General features: G+C 46.0%; 1 protein-coding gene across 1 annotated transcript in view; it reads left to right on the top strand.

The window, feature by feature from the left end:
- ADAMTS20 (ADAM metallopeptidase with thrombospondin type 1 motif 20) overlaps nt 1–21,701 on the top strand; it is a 469,041-nt gene that overhangs the window by 224,514 nt on the left and 222,826 nt on the right. Inside the window, exon 11 of the mRNA XM_077265126.1 lies at nt 17,727–17,831. Within this exon, the coding sequence (XP_077121241.1) occupies nt 17,727–17,831 (105 nt within the window). The remainder of the gene's footprint in view (nt 1–17,726; nt 17,832–21,701) is intronic.

Below are 21,701 nucleotides of genomic sequence, written 5' to 3'. Positions count from 1 at the left end.
ACAATAATGGAGGTGGGGAAGAACAATGATGGAGTTGGGGGAGAACAATGATGGAGTGGGGACAACAATGATGCGGTGTGGGAGAGCAATGATGGAAGTGGGGGAGAGCAATGATTGAGATGGGGGAAAATAATGATATAGGTGGGGAAAAAAATGGTGGGGAGAACAATGAGGGGTGGGGGAGAACAATGATGGAGGTAGGGGAGAATGATGATAGTGGTGGGGAGAACAATGATGGAGGATTGGGAGAACAATGATGGAGGTGGGGGAGAGCAATGATTGTGGTGGGGGAGAACAATAAGGGAGGTGGACGAGAGGAAAATGATGGCTGTGGGGGAGAGGACAATGAGGGATGTAGGGGAGATGACAATGAAGGAGGTGGGGAAGATGACAATGAGAGATGTGGAGGAGAGGGCATTGAGGGGTGTGGGAGAGAAGACAATGAGGGGGTGTTTTTGAATGAGAGTGGGGGGACTTATAATGGACTTATGAACAGGGGGAGGGGGAGGAGGACATTAGATATGGATGTAAAATGAATTGGGTGGTGGAGAGAGTGCTAAGTCCCTGATAGCTTTCTCAACTATCTTACAATTCATTATGACACTATCAATGGAATAGGAGGCGGTATGGTGCATATGACACTTTATAATGAATTGAAAGGTGGGAAAGACACTGTCAGGGACTTGTAATGAATTGGGAGATGGTGTTGCATGCTCAGTACCTGATAATGTCTTCTCCCACCCTCAAATTCATTATGATGCTATCAAGTACTTATAATGAATGGGGGGACAAAGAAGAGGGACTAAGGCTATGTAAACATGTTAAGGATTTGCAGGAGAAAATCCTGCAGGTCCTAATGTGTTGGCAGGAAGAAAATATTTTTGTTTCCACATTTTGTACATGCTTTTGTTCCTTATTTCCCCCCACTCATTAGTATGCAATGGAAAAATACATATATGTAGTCAGGGGCGCAGTGCTGGGAGATACATGTATCTATACAATGTATGTGACCTTGTTATTTTCAGGGCTGTGACGATCATCATGACAAGACGGGTTGTGACTGGAAGATGTCAACATGAAGGTCTGACCAGATGGAGAAGAAACAGCAGCAAATGACTCTAATCAGACAAAACGCCAGCGGTAAGTTCCTGTATGTAAATATTAATCTGCATCTGCACTGTGCAACTTGGAGTGACAGTGTTATCTGTGAAATCCCTTAGGACACATTCTCACATTTGTGTGAAATCTCCTTGTGCTTCCAGATTTTTTTTATCGGACGGCACATAGACTCATAGAGTTTTATAGATCCCTTCACACATCCGTGAAAATCATGGATCTGAAAATGAGATTCATGAAGGTCAGAGAATGTTCTGTTCTGATCGGATTTTGATGTTCAATGTGTCTGTTAAAGTGGGCAGCCCACTGACACTGTCCCTTAGTATATAGTGTACTCATTTATTATGTATAGGACCGACCTTAATTACATATTTTCCTCTATTATTATGTGTAACACCGACCCTTATTACTTACCATCCTCTGTAGGTATACATGGTGCCGTCCCTTATTATATAGCTTCCCCCGCTGTTATGTACAGTGCTGTCCCTTGCATACAGTAGTATATTCTTGTCATTCTTATTATTCACAGCACCCTCTTTTATTACTTAGTCCTCTCTTGTTTGATATAAAATGATGGCTGATGGAGCAGCATCAGACCAGAAGACCAGCCATCAGTTCTTCCATGAGAAAATAAACTTTCTCATGCTCTATCAGCCATCATTGCAGTTATATCTAACAAGGAGAACAGTATGTAATAAAGAGAACAGGGAACTATATAATCTGATATGTAAGGTACGGTGCTGTACATAACAAAAGAGCGCACTGTGTAATAAGGAACGGAAATATTCATAACAAAGGAGACTATTTAACCCCTTCCCGACCTTTGACGCCATGTAGGCGTCATGAAAGTCGGTGCCAATCCGTCCTGTGACGCCTATGTGGCGTCATGGAATGATCGCGTCTCTGCAGATCGGGTGAAAAGGGTAACTCCAATTTCACCCGATCTGCAGGGACAGGGGGAGTGGTACTTCAACCCAGGGGGGGTGGCTTAACCTCCCGTGGCTACGATCGCTCTGATTGGCTGTTGAAAGTGAAACAGCCAATCAGAGCGATTTGTAATATTTCACCTATGAAAATGGTGAAATATTACAATCAGCCATGGCCGATGCTGCAATATCATCGGCCATGGCTGGAAAACCTAATCTGCCCCCCCCACCGCCACCGATCACCTCCCCAGTCCTCCTTTCTGCCCCGTACTGTGTTCCGCTCCCCTCCGTCCTCCTGTCCGCTCCTCCGTCCTCCTGTCCGCTCCCCCAGTGCTTCGATCCACCCCCCGTGCTCCGATCCCCCCCGTGCTCCGATCTCCCCCCCTCATACTTACCAAGCCTCGCGGTGTCCGTCCGTCTTCTTCATGGGCGCCGCCATCTTCCAAAATGGCGGGCGCATGCGCAGTGCGCCCGCCGAATCTGCCGGCCGGCAGATTCGTTCCAGGTACAGTTTGATCACTGTGATAAAACCTATCACAGTGATCAAAATAAAAAAAATAGTAAATGAACCCCCCTTTATCACCCCCATAGGTAGGGACAATAATAAAAATAAAGAAAATATATATATTTTTTCTTCCTCCACTAGGGCTATGGTTAGGGTTAGGGTTAGGGCTAGGGTTAGAATTAGGGTTAGAACTAGAGTTAGGGTTAGATTAGACTATGTGCACACATAGTGAGGATTTGGCTGTGGATCCGCAGCGGATTGGCCGCTGCGGATTCGTAGCAGTTTTCCATCAGATTTACAGTACCATGTAAACCTACTGAAAACCAAATCCGCTGTGCCCATGGTGCGGAAAATACCGCGCGGAAACGCTGTGTTGTATTTTCCGCAGCATGTCAATTCTTTGTGCGGATTCGGTTTTACACCTGCTCCTCAATAGGAATCCGCAGGTGAAATCCGCACAAAAAACACTGGAAATCCACAGTAAATGCGCAGGTAAAATGCAGTGCCTTTTACCTGCGGATTTTTCAAAAATGGTGCGGAAAAATCTCACACGAATCTGCAATGTGGGCACATAGCCTTAGGGTTAGGGTTGGAATTAGAGTTAGGGTTGGAATTAGGGCTAGGGTTGGAAATAGGGTTAAGATTAGGCTTGTGGTTAGGGTTAGGGGTGTGTTGGGGTTAGGGTTGTGGTTAGGGTTGGGATTAGGGTTACAGTTGGGATTAGGGTTAGGGGTGTGTTGGGTTAGGGTTGTGGTTAGGGGTGTGTTGGCGTTAGGGTTATATCTAGAGTTGGGATTAGGGTTTGGGGTGTGTTGGGGTTAGTGTTGGAGTTAGAATTGAGAGGTTTCCACTGTTTCGGCACATCAGGGGTCTCCAAACGCAACATGGCGCCACCATTGATTCCAGCCAATCTTGCGTTCAAAAAGTCAAATGGTGCTCCCTCCCTTCTGAGCCCCGCCGTGCGTCCAAGCAGTGGTTTACCCCCACATATGGGGTACCAGCATACTCAGGACAAACTGGGCAACAATTATTGGGGTCCAATTTCTCCTGTTACCCTTGCAAAAATAATAAATTGCTTGATAAAACATAATTTTAGAGGAATGAAAAATTATTTTTTATTTTCACGGCTCTGCGTTATAAACTTCTGTGAAGCACTTGGGGGTTCAAAGTGCTCACCACACATCTAGATAAGTTCCTTGGGGGGGTCTAGTTTCCAAAATGGGGTCACTTGTGGGGGGTTTCTACTCTTTAGGCACATTAGGGGCTCTGCAAATGCAACGTGACACCCGCAGACCATTCCATCAAAATCTGCATTTCAAAACGTCACATCTTCCCTTCCAAGCCCCGACGTGTGCCCAAACAGTGGTTTACTCCCACATGTGGGGTACCAGCGTACTCATGACAAACTGGACAACAACTATTGGTGTCCAATTTCTCCTGTTACTCTTGCGAAAATAAAAAATTGCTTGCTAAAACATAATTTTTGAGGAATGAAAAATTATTTTTTATTTTCACGGCTCTGCGTTGTAAACTTCTGTGAAGCACTTGGGGGTTCTAAGTGCTCACTACACATCTAGATAAGTTCCTTGGGGGGTCTAGTTTCCAAAATGGGGTCAGTTGTGGGGGGTTTCTACTGTTTAGGCACATCAGGGGCTCTGCAAATGGAATGTGACGCCCGCAGACCACTCCATCAAGTCTGCATTTCAAAACGTCACTACTTCCCTTCCGAGCCCCGCCTTGTGCCCAAACAGTGGTTTACCCCCACATATGGGGTACCAGCGTACTCAGGAGAAACTGGACAACAACTTTTGGGGTCCAATTTCTCCTGTTACCCTTGGGAAAATAAAAAATTCCGGGCTAAAAATCATTTTTGAGGAAAGAAAAATTATTTTTTATTTTCACGGCTCTGCGTTATAAACTTCTGTGAAGCACCTGGGGGTTTAAAGTGCTCACTATGCATCTAGATAAGTTCCTTGGGGGGTCTAGTTTCCAAAATGGGGTTACTTGTAGGGGAGCTCCAATGTTTATAAATCAAGTATTGATAAGCACCAGTCTATTGGAATGTCAAAAAGCACGGTGTGACTAATAGTATAAAATATAACTTTTAATATATATCTCTTAAAAAGTTGGTGTGTCCAACTACATAAAAAACACACAGAAGACTCCACAAAAAATCCCCAAATCAGGGGAATAGTATCAAAATCCAACCCTCGAAGTTACTACACACACATCAGTGCATCAGCAATATACGGGGTACAATATGCGCTCCTATGTCGGAGTGTTTGAGCACAACCATATATCACAAAGTTGTGACCGTCCGCTGCCCCACATATCATATGGGGATGCAGTATTTGAACATAACCATAAATCACAAGGTTTATATGTCCATGAGCGATCGCATATCAGCTGTACCCACCTGTCACAAGAAGATACAGTAAAATGCGAACAAGTGCCAAAATAATTGGAACAATCTCACCTCGGAATTTCCTGTGATATGGGTGAGAGTTCCCGTGGTAACAGCATCCAGAGGGGGGGGCCTATAATTCTGGCCGCACATCAACCCGTCCACACTGTTTGCGCGAGTAATCAAGACCCCATAAAACACCGCATATTTCCCTACGCGTTCCGTTATGATCAACTCATCAGGGGAAAATTCCAGAGGGATCCCCACTGGTTCCGTGGAGTATCCGTAAAATAGGGGTATATCGGCATCCACTGTTAGTCAGTATTGCACGTGTTTAAATAACCCGCCCAGAATTCTCTGGGCTGGGTCTCCTGACGTGGGTTCAAAGCGCCCCATCTGGACCGCTATTGCTGAGCCGCACGCGTAACTTCCGGCGGCGCGTGCTCGGCAGGGTACTACGGTGGCATATTATTATTTCGTGACGTAAATTCAAAGCGCCCCCTCTGGAACGCACATGCTGGACCGCACGCGTCACTTCTGGCGGCGCGTGCTTATCCGGTTGCTAAGGTGACAAACTATAAGCACACGCCGCCAGAAGTGACGCGTGCGGTCCAGCATGTGCGTTTCAGAGGGGGCGCTTTGAATTTACGTCACAAAATAATAATATGCCACCGTAGTACCCTGACGAGCACGCGCCGCCGGAAGTGACGCGTGCGGCTCAGCAATAGCGGTCCAGATGGGGCGCTTTGAACCCACGTCAGGAGACCCAGCCCAGAGAATTCTGGGCGGGTTATTTAAACACGTGCAATACTGACTAACAGTGGATGCCGATATACCCCTATTTTACGGATACTCCACGGAACCAGTGGGGATCCCTCTGGAATTTTCCCCTGATGAGTTGATCATAACGAAACGCGTAGGGAAATATGCGGTGTTTTATGGGGTCTTGATTACTCGCGCAAACAGTGTGGACGGGTTGATGTGCGGCCAGAATTATAGGCCCCCCCTCTGGATGCTGTTACCACGGGAACTCTCACCCATATCACAGGAAATTCCGAGGTGAGATTGTTCCAATTATTTTGGCACTTGTTCGCATTTTACTGTATCTTCTTGTGACAGGTGGGTACAGCTGATATGCGATCGCTCATGGACATATAAACCTTGTGATTTATGGTTATGTTCAAATACTGCATCCCCATATGATATGTGGGGGCAGCGGACGGTCACAACTTTGTGATATATGGTTGTGCTCAAACACTCCGACATAGGAGCGCATATTGTACCCCGTATATTGCTGATGCACTGATGTGTGTGTAGTAACTTCGAGGGTTGGATTTTGATACTATTCCCCTGATTTGGGGATTTTTTGTGGAGTCTTCTGTGTGTTTTTTATGTAGTTGGACACACCAACTTTTTAAGAGATATATATTAAAAGTTATATTTTATACTATTAGTCACACCGTGCTTTTTGACATTCCAATAGACTGGTGCATATCAATACTTGATTTATAATTTTTTCTTGGGGCATGGCTGGTTTCTTGACGAGAGGAGTTGATACGGAGCTATGGGCAGTTGAGGCCAAGGAGGTTTTTTCGGAGCGTAATTTTATACAGCCCAAATATACACCAACATATAACAATGCTTTCAAGGAGTTGACCAAAATTTATAAAAACCAAATAAGTAGTTGGTGGGAGGTACAAAGCCTTGAGAATTATATGAAGGCGGGCATAGTTCCCCGCCATTTGAGAATTACACTCCAACCTGGGTTCAGGTATAAAAATTCAAGTTTGAGCGAACAGTGGGAAAAAGAAGCTACTGCAAGTTCTCTGAGGTTTATGAACCTTCTCTTGGAGGAAGAGAAAAAACTCTAATAAATCTCAATGAGAGTCTCAGAGAACAAATTAACATTACTAAAAAATTCTCTGCCGAACCAGACTTTTCCTCTAAAGAGACTGTTCTACAGAATTCGGTAGAAAGGTACCAGTTCCATTTAAAAGAGAGGAAACACCGGAACTTTGTAAGAGACTTGCAGGAGTTTAAGGAGAACAAGGCTTACTATCTTCCACCAAATAGACAAACCGGTAGGACACTTGATACTGATATATCATCTACAGACACAGATCTGTCTGATTCAGACATACGTCCACGAAATACGAGAGGTAAACATAGAGGGAGAGGCAACCAAAGGGGACGACCTAACGAGAGATCGGGAGGGGCTCGTTTTTTAGACCGAGACTACTTCCTGAGGAACCGGTCCAACCCCAACGCCAATTGACTCAACCCTCAGCTCCACAAGTAATTAACCTCTCTACTAGGAATCTCAGTGACTTGGAAATTGGGGTCCTGAATAAGGGGTTAAATTTCATACCCACTTCAAATTTCCAAACTTTCGAGTGTGTGAAGGATTTGCACCTCTTCACAAGAAAATTAAGGTGGAAAAAGTTTTTCATAAGAGAGGATAAGAGAACTTGTAGAGAGATGGACATTCCGGATACATTACTAGCGGACGTTAGATTTTTGTATAATTTGGCAGACTCCATTCCAGAAAACACAGGGAAGGGCCCATTTACCAATCTGAGGAGCAAAAGCAAAAAATTGCCCCCAATACAAGGTGATCGATCGGCAATAGATATTTTTGAGGAGCTGGTGACCAGAGACTTAGAAGATTTAGAGAAAGAATCAATTAAGGGGAAGTACAATCTATCCAAAATGGAGATGGAGACTTTAAAGGGTCTAGAGAAGGACCCCAAGATCGTAATCAAACCCTCAGATAAGGGGGGGAATACTGTAGTTATGAATCATGGGGAGTATGTAGATATGTGTGAAAAGATTCTTAACGATCCAGAAAACTATGAAAAGCTCTCCTCAAACCCCACTGTTATATACAAGAAACAACTTAAAATGATTCTAGATGGAGGTTTGAATAATGACTTGATTGACAAGAATGAATTTGAATTTTTACTCCCACAACATCCGGTGATGGCAACTTTCTATTGCCTCCCAAAGGTCCACAAAGGTCTGACCCCACTGAAGGGGAGACCCATAGTCTCAGGAATCAATAGCCTTAGCCATCATGTAGGAATCTATCTTGACGAGGTTCTTAAAACATACGTTACATCATTGAATTCATATACCAGAGACTCAATGGATCTATTGAGAAAAATAGAGGGGATGACCCTAGAGCCAGGGCCCCTCCTCTGCAGTATTGATGTCGAGGCGCTTTACTCGTCTATTAGACACAATGATGGCTTAAGAGCAGTTGAATACTTCATTAGGAGCAGGGGTCAACAGTTCCTGGGACACAACAGATTTATTTTGGACCTACTGGAGTTTTGTCTAACTAAGAATTTTTTCCTGTTCAATGGCTCCACCTACCACCAGATCAGGGGCACCGCGATGGGTAATTCCTGTGCGCCCGCCTACGCGAATTTGCTCCTGGGCTGGTGGGAAGAAACAGAGGTTTTTGGGGACCCCTTTGCTGAGGAACAGACTAATATAGCTTTTTGGTCCCGCTATATAGACGATGTCCTACTTATCTGGAACGGGGACATTGGCACCTTAACAAACTTTGTGGCAAAATTGAACAACAACAATTTAGGATTGTCCTTTACTTTTGAATACCACAGAGATGAATTACCCTTTCTAGATCTGTACATCCAAAAAAGACCAGACGGACATTTGGACACCAAGACATACAGAAAGCCTACCTCTACTAACGCCCTCCTCAGGTGGGACAGTCACCATCCGGGACCCCTGAAAAGAGGCATCCCAAAAGGCCAATATTTAAGAGCAAGACGTAACTGCTCCTCTGATGAGGAATATAAGAGACAGGCAGATGACCTACAAACACGGTTTTTGGCCAGGGGCTATCCCAATGGGATTCTCAAGAAGGCCTATAATGAGGTAAAAAAGGTTAATAGGGACAGTCTCTTGGTGCCAGCTCCGAGGAGAGAAGAATTGCCGATCTGCCGTTTTATCACCACTTACAATAACGGGGCCAAAACAATACGGACCATACTACAAAGACACTGGTCCGTCCTGAACATGGATGGGGACATAGGAGAGATGATGGGGGATTTCCCACAGATCACTTTCAAAAAAGGTAGATCTGTGGGGGATAGACTTGTACACAGTCATTATTCCCCTCCGGTAAAGGATACATGGCTCCCTAATCCACCCAAAGGTTGCCATAAATGTAGCGGGTGTATAGCCTGCCCAGTACTTACAATAGGATCAAGATTTCGGAGTGGAGTGACTGGGAATGAATATGAAATCTACCATTTCATTAATTGCAGGTCCAAGGGAGTAATCTACAGAGCAGCGTGTATATGTGGCTTAGAATACGTTGGCAAGACCATACGCGAATTTAGGAGACGTATAGGGGAACATCTGAGAGATATCGCACTTAAGAGAGATACACCCCTGGCCAGGCACATCAATACTGTACACAATGGTGACAGTCGAGGAATTAGATTCATGGGGATTGACAGAATTGGTGCACCCAAGAGGGGGGGCAATTGGGACCAGATGTTATTACAATGTGAGACAAAATGGATCTTCCGCTTACGAACACAAACGCCGGAGGGCATAAACGAAATTCTCACATACACCTGCTTCCTGGAAAATTAGCCCAGATATACATGATAGGGATTCTTCCCTTCCTTCCTCCTTTAATTTACATTAGGGTTTCTATAGGACCATCAATAGGGACAGCCGTCGTGGAATGGGGGCGCCAATCTTGCGTTCTTTCTATCCTAGGGTGCCAACCTCCATAAGCTAGGCAGGTACCGATAGGAGTGATTTAGGGACATGGGGGGTGGACATAACCCTATCTCTCGATCTATTTTTTTCTGGGGCACCTTCTAAATATTTTCCCCCCCCCCCCCCGTCATCTCTCCTGGTTAACTACTCCATGTTCGATTCTCTTTTTGGACCTGTGTTTGGCTGTATTGCTCCTTCTATGTTCCCAACAGAGTTTGGGCTTATGCCCTCACTGACCATCAGTTGTGGTTTCTTCTCAGCTCATAGGAGATAACCAGCATGTGCTCTATATTGCGATCCTCCCTTCAACGTTAAGGATTTGTTAGTGTAGCGCCCCCACTGCCGCAGGGCCGAGGGGTACCCGGTACCGGGCCTCTGAGTCTCTGCTCTGGGGTTGTCACGGTGGCTAGGCCCGATCCGTGACCCTGCCGAGGGGCGCACAGTGAATGAAGTGACGGATGTAGATGATGATGGTGACGCTGTAGTGGTGCGGTGCAGTAAATAACGAGGACACCAGGTTGCAGTCTCTTTACCTCTTTACTGAAGATCTCTGGGTCCTCAGTCTGGAGTCCAGATAACCAGGCTGCGCAAGTCCGGCCGGTCCAATGGCACCTCCAGAGTTCTCTTAGCAGGTGGAAATCTGTGCCTTCCTTCTAGCGCTATGTGTTGCGGTCCTTCCCTGCTGTGCTTACGGAAAGTCCCCACAACTGTTGTGTCCGTTTCTTAAGTTCCCTCACAACTCAATTAGATGATGTTCTGCTAATTCTCCGTTCCTCCCTGATGTTGCGGTTAGAACGGCACCCGTTTGACGGGTAGGCTCGGAGCTCTTCCGGGACCCTAGAGTCGCCCCTCTCCACAAGTTGCCCCCCAAGACTGCATAGGTGATTTAAGTGAGACAGCCCGCCTTAGACTGACTGTCCTGCCGCTGTTTAGAGTATTGCTTGAAGCTGAATATTGTAATACTCCCTCGGCGTTCCGGCCGCCGGTTGTGCGCCTCAGTAGAATGTTGCCTCGATCTTACAGCACGACCCCTACTGGTATTCTCCTTGTCGCTTTGATCTCGTTTCTCACTCAGCACAATCTATCTCGCTTCCAATCCCTTCTTGGGCACCGCCGCTATACTGAGCAGGCACGGTCCCGTTACGTTCTCTCTAGTTGCCAAGTCTCTGTCAGGATCCCACTCCTGACGGAGACCCTACCGAATCTTCTCCCGCAACACCCTCTGCCACAAGGTGTTGCCTGGCTCCAACCCAGTCAGCTTTCTGTCTAACTTCCTGCCTGACCCCCAGTTTTACCAGTGTGTGAGGAGTGGCCTAATGAATAGAACCCTTAGCCCCCCCTGGAGGCCCGGCGGTGAAATGTATTGGTGTCTGTGATACCTGATCAGATGAACTCCTTCAGTGCCATCAGACGTACCATAGCTCCCCTTAGTGGCGGAGCCACAGTACTGCAACGACCAGGACTCTGGGGCGCTGCACTCCCCCCTGGTTAAATCCAGTACTCCGGGACTGGGAAGAAAACAACAATACAAGTTAGCAAAAAGACATACAATTTTGTTGAGTGCAATAACAATAAGTATATTTAAACAGAGCTTCCCTTTATGGGAGGTGAGGACACTTGAACGTTACAAACATGGTTAAATATCATAGCAACATGCTATAAGTAACTTTTCTTACCCAACCGGGTATTCTACTTAGTACAAATTCTTGAACAATAATTTAACATTGCCTTTAAGGACGTACACTCTGAATCCGCTAAAGACCTTCTTATAATCACATTATAAGGCAATTTAACTTTTACATTCTCCTTCTTTAAATCTGCAGTACCGCCTGTCCTAACGGCACCAGACCTACTGCCTCTCCTTTCTTACAGGACCGCTCCTTTCAGCCCGAGCCTTCTGTCTGTTCAACTACTATACACAGTATAGAACATAACATTTCTTTCAGTTTAGGATCAATGAGCCATTTCTTCAAGGCTCCTAAGAGGACTCACTAACTAACCCCATACGGGTTCACTCTCCATCCCCATCTTTCTATCAACATTATCAAACATTTCTCACAATTTAACTCGTTAAATACACATAACTTTCTCATGCAAACATTATCATCACTTTCTTTCTGTCAAGTCATTATTGCTATCTCTCAGTTTTAAAGCAATACCATTCTTTAAGTGCAACAAGTGAACATCCCCTTTAAGAGGGGACCAAGTCTCTATGAGGTAGCATAGCTTCTCAAGCTACCAGTCCATACTCAGCAAAGGTTCCAGTGTGGTATCTTCACAAAGAGTCCTTTTTGAAGTAAAACCAGTAGGGAGCACCTTTAATAAGGTGCAAACTATTTACAGAGAGTTTGTATCATGCACTGTTCATGATTGCGGCAGTTCTGGAAACTTGTGCAAAACTTAGAAAAAAAAACAAACAAAACAATAGGGATCCCGGGTCAACAAAGGGATCCCTTTAAGAGTTAACCCTGAACGGGTTTAGCAGCAAAACAGTAGAACAGTAACTATATACATACTCACCGTATCGAGGTTTATCTTCATAGTAAATCACAAGACATCAGCCGAAAGTGGGTACCTTCCGACTGTGCAGACTTTGATCCTAGGTCAGCAGCTGATGCCGCACCAGTATCACTGGCGGATTTCCCTGGTGCAGTCAGACCACCCGATGTCTGGACCCGAAGGCGGACTCTAGCCGCCAGCTCAGTTGCTGCAATGAGACGTACGGCGGCAATATTGGTAAGATCCGTCACGTCTGGTTCCATCATGGTTGAAGTAGCAGATGACGTTCCCCCAAGCTCACAGCGGCGCACGTCCCGGGCATACCACCCGTATGCGTTCCGATGACGGGTGTAGGTCACCGGATCCCCCCTCTGCAAGGGATCACCACTTCGGCCGCAGCAGGGAGTCTTCACGTTGCAGCTGGCAACGAAGACGTCAGTTGGTAGCCCCGGTTCCTGTATGGAGCCCCATCCCCTCTTCGGGTGGAAGGCCAACACAGTGCCTCGCCTCACCATGTCCCTGTCATCACATGCAAGAGGTAGTCGTTGCACCCTCGGTGGGTCAGTCAGCTCTGCCTCCTTTTGCCGTTTCCAATGTAGGATCAAGCATTGTTTGTATTGTTCCCAGGTAAGTACAGCAAGGGTGAATCCTTCTTCCCGAGCTCCATCTGGCCCAACCCGGGGGGGTATCCCACTGGAGGGTCACCCCGTCTGGGCCCACGTCTACGGGTTCCCCCATCCTAGTCGGCAGCGGTGGTACCAGCTTCCCCATTGCATCGGGGGGTAACACCACTAACTCTGCCGAGAGGAGACGGCTTTTACTGGGGTGAGGGCCGGTCGCGGGAGCGGGATCGAGCAGGGCAGCAGGGGCGTCTTCCATACCTGCGCCCGATGTGATTCCACCGATGTCGATCCGGTCCGCTGACGAGGACACTGGAATCGGCTGCAGCCCGGACCGCGGCTCTTCCACTGTGGTCCCCGGATGCGGCTCCGCCCACCATGGTTCCTCCTCCGCTGGCTTCGAGGACGGGATGGACAGGCTCAGTTCCGCGGCCGGTTCCAAGGAATTCAGATCCTTCCGCTGCAGTGGACGTAGGTCCGCCTCTGGTGGAGGAGGGCAAGCTGGGATTGCTCCTTCCTCGTTCAGGCACTTGCTGTTCGTCATCGCTGTCTGATAGTCAGTGGCAGTGCATGCACCTGGCTCCGCCTTTTTTCCAGGGTCGGGCTCCTTCTTCACCTCGTTCCCGCCGTTGCAAATCAGGGGGCGGTTCTCCTCTGCTGCTGGGTAGGTCGTCCTCTCGCAGCAGGAGTCGGAGGGGGCGATCGCTACTTCTGGCGCCGCTTTGGTAGTCTCCTCCCATGGCACGCCCTTCTTCTCCCTCTGCGCTCCCCGTGGCGCTGCAGCGGCGGCGACGTTTGGCGGGAGTTTTGGCGGTAAATGGCACAGCACAGTCTTTACAATAAAGTACAGTTCAAGCACAACAAATCACAGTTCCAAGGCACACATGACCTGATTCCTCAGGCTTAAGTAGATCCTGTTCGTGATGCCAAGTTGTAGCGCCCCCACTGCCGCAGGGCCGAGGGGTACCCGGTACCGGGCCTCTGAGTCTCTGCTCTGGGGTTGTCACGGTGGCTAGGCCCGATCCGTGACCCTGCCGAGGGGCGCACAGTGAATGAAGTGACGGATGTAGATGGTGATGGTGACGCTGTAGTGGTGCGGTGCAGTAAATAACGAGGACACCAGGTTGCAGTCTCTTTACCTCTTTACTGAAGATCTCTGGGTCCTCAGTCCGGAGTCCAGATAACCAGGCTGCGCAAGTCCGGCCGGTCCAATGGCACCTCCAGAGTTCTCTTAGCAGGTGGAAATCTGTGCCTTCCTTCTAGCGCTATGTGTTGCGGTCCTTCCCTGCTGTGCTTACGGAAAGTCCCCACAACTGTTGTGTCCGTTTCTTAAGTTCCCTCACAACTCAATTAGATGATGTTCTGCTAATTCTCCGTTCCTCCCTGATGTTGCGGTTAGAATGGCACCCGTTTGACAGGTAGGCTCGGAGCTCTTCCGGGACCCTAGAGTCGCCCCTCTCCACAAGTTGCCCCCCAAGACTGCATAGGTGATTTAAGTGAGACAGCTCGCCTTAGACTGACTGTCCTGCCGCTGTTTAGAGTATTGCTTGAAGCTGAATATTGTAATACTCCCTCGGCGTTCCGGCCGCCGGTTGTGCGCCTCAGTAGAATGTTGCCTCCATCTTACAGCACGACCCCTACTGGTATTCTCCTTGTCGCTTTGATCTCGTTTCTCACTCAGCACAATCTATCTCGCTTCCAATCCCTTCTTGGGCACCGCCGCTATACTGAGCAGGCACGGTCCCGTTACGTTCTCTCTAGTTGCCAAGTCTCTGTCAGGATCCCACTCCTGACGGAGACCCTACCGAATCTTCTCCCGCAACACCCTCTGCCACAAGGTGTTGCCTGGCTCCAACCCAGTCAGCTTTCTGTCTAACTTCCTGCCTGACCCCCAGTTTTACCAGTGTGTGAGGAGTGGCCTAATGAATAGAACCCTTAGCCCCCCCTGGAGGCCCGGCGGTGAAATGTATTGGTGTCTGTGATACCTGATCAGATGAACTCCTTCAGTGCCATCAGACATACCATAGCTCCCCTTAGTGGCGGAGCCACAGTACTGCAACGACCAGGACTCTGGAGCGCTGCATTAGGATCGGGGATACGAATTTTAGTCCATACCCTGTACAAATGGAGGTTTGTTAGTTATTATACTCAACAACCATGGAGGGGTTAATAACATTTTGTGTTTATCACGGCATCTGAGCTCACGCAGAGACAGATGCAGGGTGATTATAAGACTCCGAAAAGTGGCTTACAACATGAACGCCTGGACTTGAGGTTACGGTCGGGTGTCACGTTGTTATGGCAGCTGGACAGGGCCAGGGCACCAGTTGGTGATATATACGGCCCCATGGTTTGCTTTAGGGTATATATATAAAAAACACGCTACCATAGCAACCTTACCTCACACACACCGCCGGAAATTACGCGAGCGGTAGGAGACATAATCTTAAGGGCTGCGATAGGAGTGGATAGTTTGTCACCTTAGCAACCGGATAAGCACGCGCCGCCAGAAGTGACGCGTGCGGTCCAGCATGTGCGTTCCAGAGGGGGCGCTTTGAATTTACGTCACAAAATAATAATATGCCACCGTAGTACCCTGACGAGCACGCGCCGCCGGAAGTGACGCGTGCGGCTCAGCAATAGCGGTCCAGATGGGGCGCTTTGAACCCACGTCAGGAGACCCAGCCCAGAGAATTCTGGGCGGGTTATTTAAACACGTGCAATACTGACTAACAGTGGATGCCGATATACCCCTATTTTACGGATACTCCACGGAACCAGTGGGGATCCCTCTGGAATTTTCCCCTGATGAGTTGATCATAACGAAACGCGTAGGGAAATATGCGGTGTTTTATGGGGTCTTGATTACTCGCGCAAACAGTGTGGACGGGTTGATGTGCGGCCAGAATTATAGGCCCCCCCTCTGGATGCTGTTACCACGGGAACTCTCACCCATATCACAGGAAATTCCGAGGTGAGATTGTTCCAATTATTTTGGCACTTGTTCGCATTTTACTGTATCTTCTTGTGACAGGTGGGTACAGCTGATATGCGATCGCTCATGGACATATAAACCTTGTGATTTATGGTTATGTTCAAATACTGCATCCCCATATGATATGTGGGGGCAGCGGACGGTCACAACTTTGTGATATATGGTTGTGCTCAAACACTCCGACATAGGAGCGCATATTGTACCCCGTATATTGCTGATGCACTGATGTGTGTGTAGTAACTTCGAGGGTTGGATTTTGATACTATTCCCCTGATTTGGGGATTTTTTGTGGAGTCTTCTGTGTGTTTTTTATGTAGTTGGACACACCAACTTTTTAAGAGCTCCAATGTTTAGGCACACAGGGGCTCTCCAAACGCAACATGGTGTCCGCTAACGATTGGAGCTAATTTTCCATTCAAAAAGTCAAATGGCGCGCCTTCCCTTCCAAGCCTTGCCGTGCACCCAAACAGTGGTTTACCCCCACATATGAGGTATCTGCGTACTCAGGAGAAATTGCCCAAAAATTTTTAGGATCCATTTTATCCTGTTGCCCATGTGAAAATGAAAAAATTGAGGCTAAATGAAATTTTGTGTGAAAAAAAAGTACTTTTTTATTTTTACGGATTAATTTGTGAAGCACCTGGGGGTTTAAAGTGCTCACTATGCTTCTAGATAAGTTCCTTGGGGGTATAGTTTCCAAAATGGGGTCACTTGTGGGGGAGCTCCAATGTTTAGGCACACGGGGGCTCTCCAAACGCGACATGGTGTCCGCTAAAGACTGGAGCCAATTTTTCATTTAAAAAGTCAAATGGGGCTCCTTCCCTTCCGAGCCCTGGCCCCAAACAGTGGTTTACCCCCACATATGAGGTATCAGCGTACTCAGGACCAATTGGACAACAACGTTCGTCGTCCAGTTTCTCTTTTTACCCTTGGGAAAATAAAAAAATTGTTGCTAAAAGATCATTTTTGTGACTAAAAAGTTAAAATGTTCATTTTTTCCTTCCATGTTGCTTCTGCTGTTGTGAAACACCTGAAGGGTTAATAAACTTCTTGAATGTGGTTTTGAGCACCTTGAGGGGTGCAGTTTTTAGAATGGTGTCATTTTGGGTATTTTCAGCCATATAGAACCCTCAAACTGACTTCAAATGTGAGGTGGTTCCTAAAAAAAATGGTTTCGTAAATTTTGTTGTAAAAATGAGAAATCACTGGTCAAATTTTTACCCTTATAACTTCCTAGCAAAATAAAATTTTGTTTCCAAAATTGTGCTGATGTAAAGTAGACATGTGGGAAATGTTATTTATTAACTATTTTGTGTCACATAACTCTCTGATTTAACAGAATAAAAATTCAAAATGTAAAAATTGCGAAATTTTCAAAATTTTCACCAAATTTCCGTTTTTTTCACAAATAAACTCAGAAATTATCGACCTAAATTTACCACTAACATGAAGCCCAATATATCACGAAAAAACAATCTCAGAATCGCTAGGATCCGTTGAAGCGTTCCTGAGTTATTACCTCATGAAGGGACACTGGTCAGAATTGCAAAAACAGGCCAGGTTATTAAGGTCAAAATAGGCTGGGTCATGAAGGGGTTAATATATGTGTGTGTGGCTATATTTATATTTATCTGTAGCTTTGTTGCCATAAAATGAGGAAAATGAGGGGGGACCAGACACATTACTCGCACCGGGCCCCAGACTGTGAGTATCCACCCCTGTTCTCCAGTAAGGAGAAACGTGCATGTATAGAGATAACAGCTATCTAATATACAGCTGTAATGTCTGTGATTTTGAAATTTTTTTTTTGTAATGAAAGATACACCTGAGACATTTTCCACTACAATGAAAAGTTGAATATGAAGAAATTACATCAAATGCATTTATTGTTTTTAACTAGAAACAATGTAAGCGCTTGTGGTGCACCAGTACAGAAGGGATGCATAAAGGATGTTTAACTCAGCATATGCCTTTAGCTGATGGAAGCGACTGTGGTCCTGGAAAGGTATGCATTTTAGACTTTCTATTTGGTTAACAGAGTTAAAATAAAATGAAGAAATATCTAGAGTTACTCTTTAAGATCTCAGTACATGATAACATACTTTTCTAACATCTAAAGATGTAAAAGCAGTACAGATATTATATTTAAATGGAGATTTCAATACTACAAAGTTGTGGCTGGGGCTCCCACAGATCCAGAAAGTGTGAGGGCCAAAATGCTGTCACTATATCTCCTTCTAAGCCTTTACTGCACAGCGATGCTCTTGGCTGCTCGGCTATGAAGGGAACTGCAGCAGGTCACGTATATTTGAAAACAAAAAAGTTACATAAATTGCTACACCAGGTCTATGCACCCTTTACTCGTAGAATCTGTGTATATCCCAAGGTCAGACTTCATGGATCATAACGTGATTTTTGTATATTAGCAATATACCATCACTTAAATGGAATCTGTGAAGAGAACCAACCCTTCTAAGCCATCTAATTGAGCACGCAGGTCACTGGAAACTGATTAAACTGATACCTTGATATGTGTGATCTAATGTCTCATTCCTGAGATATCTACGTTTTTCTTACATATAAATGAGCTGCTCCAGATTATGGGCCGGACACTGATCTGCAGGAGAATCTGCCTCCAGAGCTTATTATAGATGAAAGGGGGACGTTACTAATGTGATGTGTAATGGCCGCTCTCTGCTCTCCTGATCTCACTGCAGAGCTGTGTGTGGTTATACCTGACACATCTGCGGGATCCTCTCAACGTCAAACTCACAGGCAGACAGGGCTGCAATACAGCAGAGCTGAAAAGCTGCAGTAAATGTGTTTGTTATGAGGAGAAGTTCAGTTACATGTCTCACTGGTAACGCTCCCTTTCATTTATAATAAGCTCTGAAGGCAGATTCTCATGCAGATCAGTGTCCGGCCCATAATCCTGAAACAGTTCATTTACACGTAAGAAAAAAATGACTTTCTCTGGAATAAAACATCTGGTCACTGACCTTTTCTCCTCAAAATGCCAGTTAGATTGTAATTTCCCTTTTCACCTGAATTTGGCGGGCCCTGTGTCCGGTCCGATGGGCGGTGTTTTCTCTTGTTTCATTCACCCCTTCCTTTCCCGCTGGCCGCAATAGTTTCTTGAATTGCAGTTGGTTTCCTCCTTAGTACACGCGTGCGCAATGCAATCTTGCCATGCACACGCATAGTATGCTTTGCCCAACTGCGGGCAAAGCCGAAAAGCATTAGTGCGCATGTGGCGCCGCACTATGTCCCGTAACACAGCAAAATACTTCCAGGGCATAGTGCGATGGGGTGTGTACTTCTTCCCTGTGTATGATGCTGATCAATCCCAAACATGCAACATAAAGCAGAAATAGTACAGGCCCCACAATAGCTTCAATCAGGTTTCTCGGTGTGTGAGGGATAATGACAGACAGCCCTGATCTCCTGGACTAACTTTGTGCATGATTAGAAAGTATTTTGAGTGGAGTAGAAATGACTAATACCTTTCAGATAAAGTCCCAGTTTATGTGGAGATAGGCTCAGTACAGCTGAGTGTAGTTGTGTTACATTAAACACCATTTTATCAGCTCTCATCCTCTCATAGCACTGTAACCTCTGTTGTACTGCCCCCTCCCTATACTGCCCATTCTGTGCTGAAAACTCTAGAGGAGTCAGTAATTACAGTTATATGTCATGTTCTCATACCAAATTTTAAACACTCCTGTGTGAGGCATATAAGGACAGCCTGCTCTGGTCTCACTGCAGAGTGATTACAAGTTGCTGTGAGCACAACACACATAACTGTGATTACTGACACCTTTTAGTAGCATCCATCTCTGGGCAGGCAGTGTAAAGAGAGGGACAGTATAGCAGAGGTAACAGTGCTATGAGAGGAGGAGAGCTGATAGAAGGGTTTGTAGTGTTGTACAACTAAACTCAGCTGTACTCCCCATTCCCTGCTGGTACCTTATGTAAAAGGTGTCATTTGACTTGCTTTCTAATAATTTTTATGATGAGACATACATACCCCCAGTGAAAAACTGTGATAGCACCCACTTGGACTTAATGAATAATAATTCATAAGGTTCCAAATATTTTGACTGCAATGAAGAGGCAAAATAATAATAATAAAAAAATTCTGCTATGTAGCCACTATCTTATTGTGTGTTCAATTCAACATAAAATAATTTTATGAAAGATCTACTTTAATAAAAACAATACAGTCAGCATCATAAGTGCTGTAGTTTACTCTAAAAAAATTAAAGTTGTAGTTTAGTTATTGGGAACATTAGCCTTTCGTTAGCATGGAGTACCGACAATAAGTTATTAACTGAAGATCTGTCAATGAGCTTGTTCTTATAGGACTGTTTGTAACTCTTTATTCTGTCTTTTTCTGAGCTCTTCTGTGCTTATTTATGCCCACATCAAAGTCCAGCTCAACTTTTACTTGGTGTGTGGCTACAAAATCAGGATGGAGGAGGTAATAAAACCAGATAGAATCCCTGTCAGAACGGCTGACTAACGGATTCACAGATAACTCATTCTGAAGTCAGTGATAAATAGTGTAAGGCCTGTGTCACACTTGCGAGTGCAAGGCGAGAAACTCGCACGAGTCTCTCGCATCAATACCCGGCTGCATGTATTTCTATGCAGCCTCACACTCCACTCCCGAGTGCCGGTGGCAGTGCCAGGTATTGATGCAAGAGACTCGCGTGAGTTTCTCGCATTGCACTCGCAAGTGTGACACTGGCCTAACACAAAGCCTGTAGAAGGCAAAACTTTTAACAAACCCTAGTCGGAAAAAGATATTTTTAACCAAAAATACATACATTTAGTTAAAAAAAAAAGTTTGCTTGAAGATGTCCTGTATATTGAATCTGCATCAACTTATGATCTGCAGAAATCAATTTATCTCTATTGTGGAAACAAAAGTGAATTAAGGAAGACCTTTTACCAGTTTTTTTTACATTGAACTGGACACACAATGTAATAGTGACTGCAGAGTGGAATAAAACATTTTTTTTTATTTCACCTTTCTGTTTTGGATATATTAGCGATGAGAGTATTTGGGGCCTAATGAGTTAACTTTTTTAAGTCCATGTGGCTGTTAGCAGAGTGCTATGAGAGGAAAGCTGATAGAATAGTTTGTAATGTGACCCAGTAAACTCAGCTGTGCTGCCCTTTGCCCCACATCCTCCTTATCTCAAAGGTGTGAGTTATCTGTGCTCTAATCAGCACTGTCTAATGATGCAGGAGTTTACAGCAGGAGACTAGAGTTGTATCAGTACATCTCACACACTGAGAAACCTGCTCTAAACTATTGTGGCAGCATGTTCCTTTTCTGCTGTGGTGCTGCCTACTTATGATTTGATAGCTTATACAGGGGGAAGAAGTACATGCCCCCAATGAATAATGTCTAACACCCACTTGGAATTATCAAAAGTTAACTCGGTAAAGGGACTCTGTCACCCCCTCCAGCAGTAATGCTGCATTCTGACAAGGTGGCTCTTTTAGTTATTGGTGCAGTCAAAACAGAAATAAAGCGTTTTATAATTTCGCAAAAATACCTGTCTTTAGCCCTGGAGGCAGGTCTTAACCCCCCTGCTGCACACGCCACACTGCTGTCACTTAAGGCTTCTTCGGCGCCGGGCGCCACCCCCTCCGCGCTGTTTTCAAATCAAATCCGGCGCGTGCGCTGTTTTGTTCTGCCTGGGGCAGGCGCAGTGAGCGCTGCCCGTCCGACCTCAGATGCAGTCTCGCAGACTGCGCCTGTGCGGCCACCCAGCTTGTGAATCCCAGCCCCGCAGTGTGTTATGCATTTTGCACAGTGCGGGGCTGGGATTCACAAGCTGGGTGGCCACACAGGCGCAGTCTG

This window comes from Ranitomeya variabilis, chromosome 5, assembly GCF_051348905.1.
Source record: "Ranitomeya variabilis isolate aRanVar5 chromosome 5, aRanVar5.hap1, whole genome shotgun sequence".
NCBI lineage: Eukaryota > Metazoa > Chordata > Amphibia > Anura > Dendrobatidae > Ranitomeya > Ranitomeya variabilis.
The sequence above is the reverse complement of the archived record's forward strand: the minus strand, read 5'-3'. Positions and strand labels throughout refer to the sequence as shown.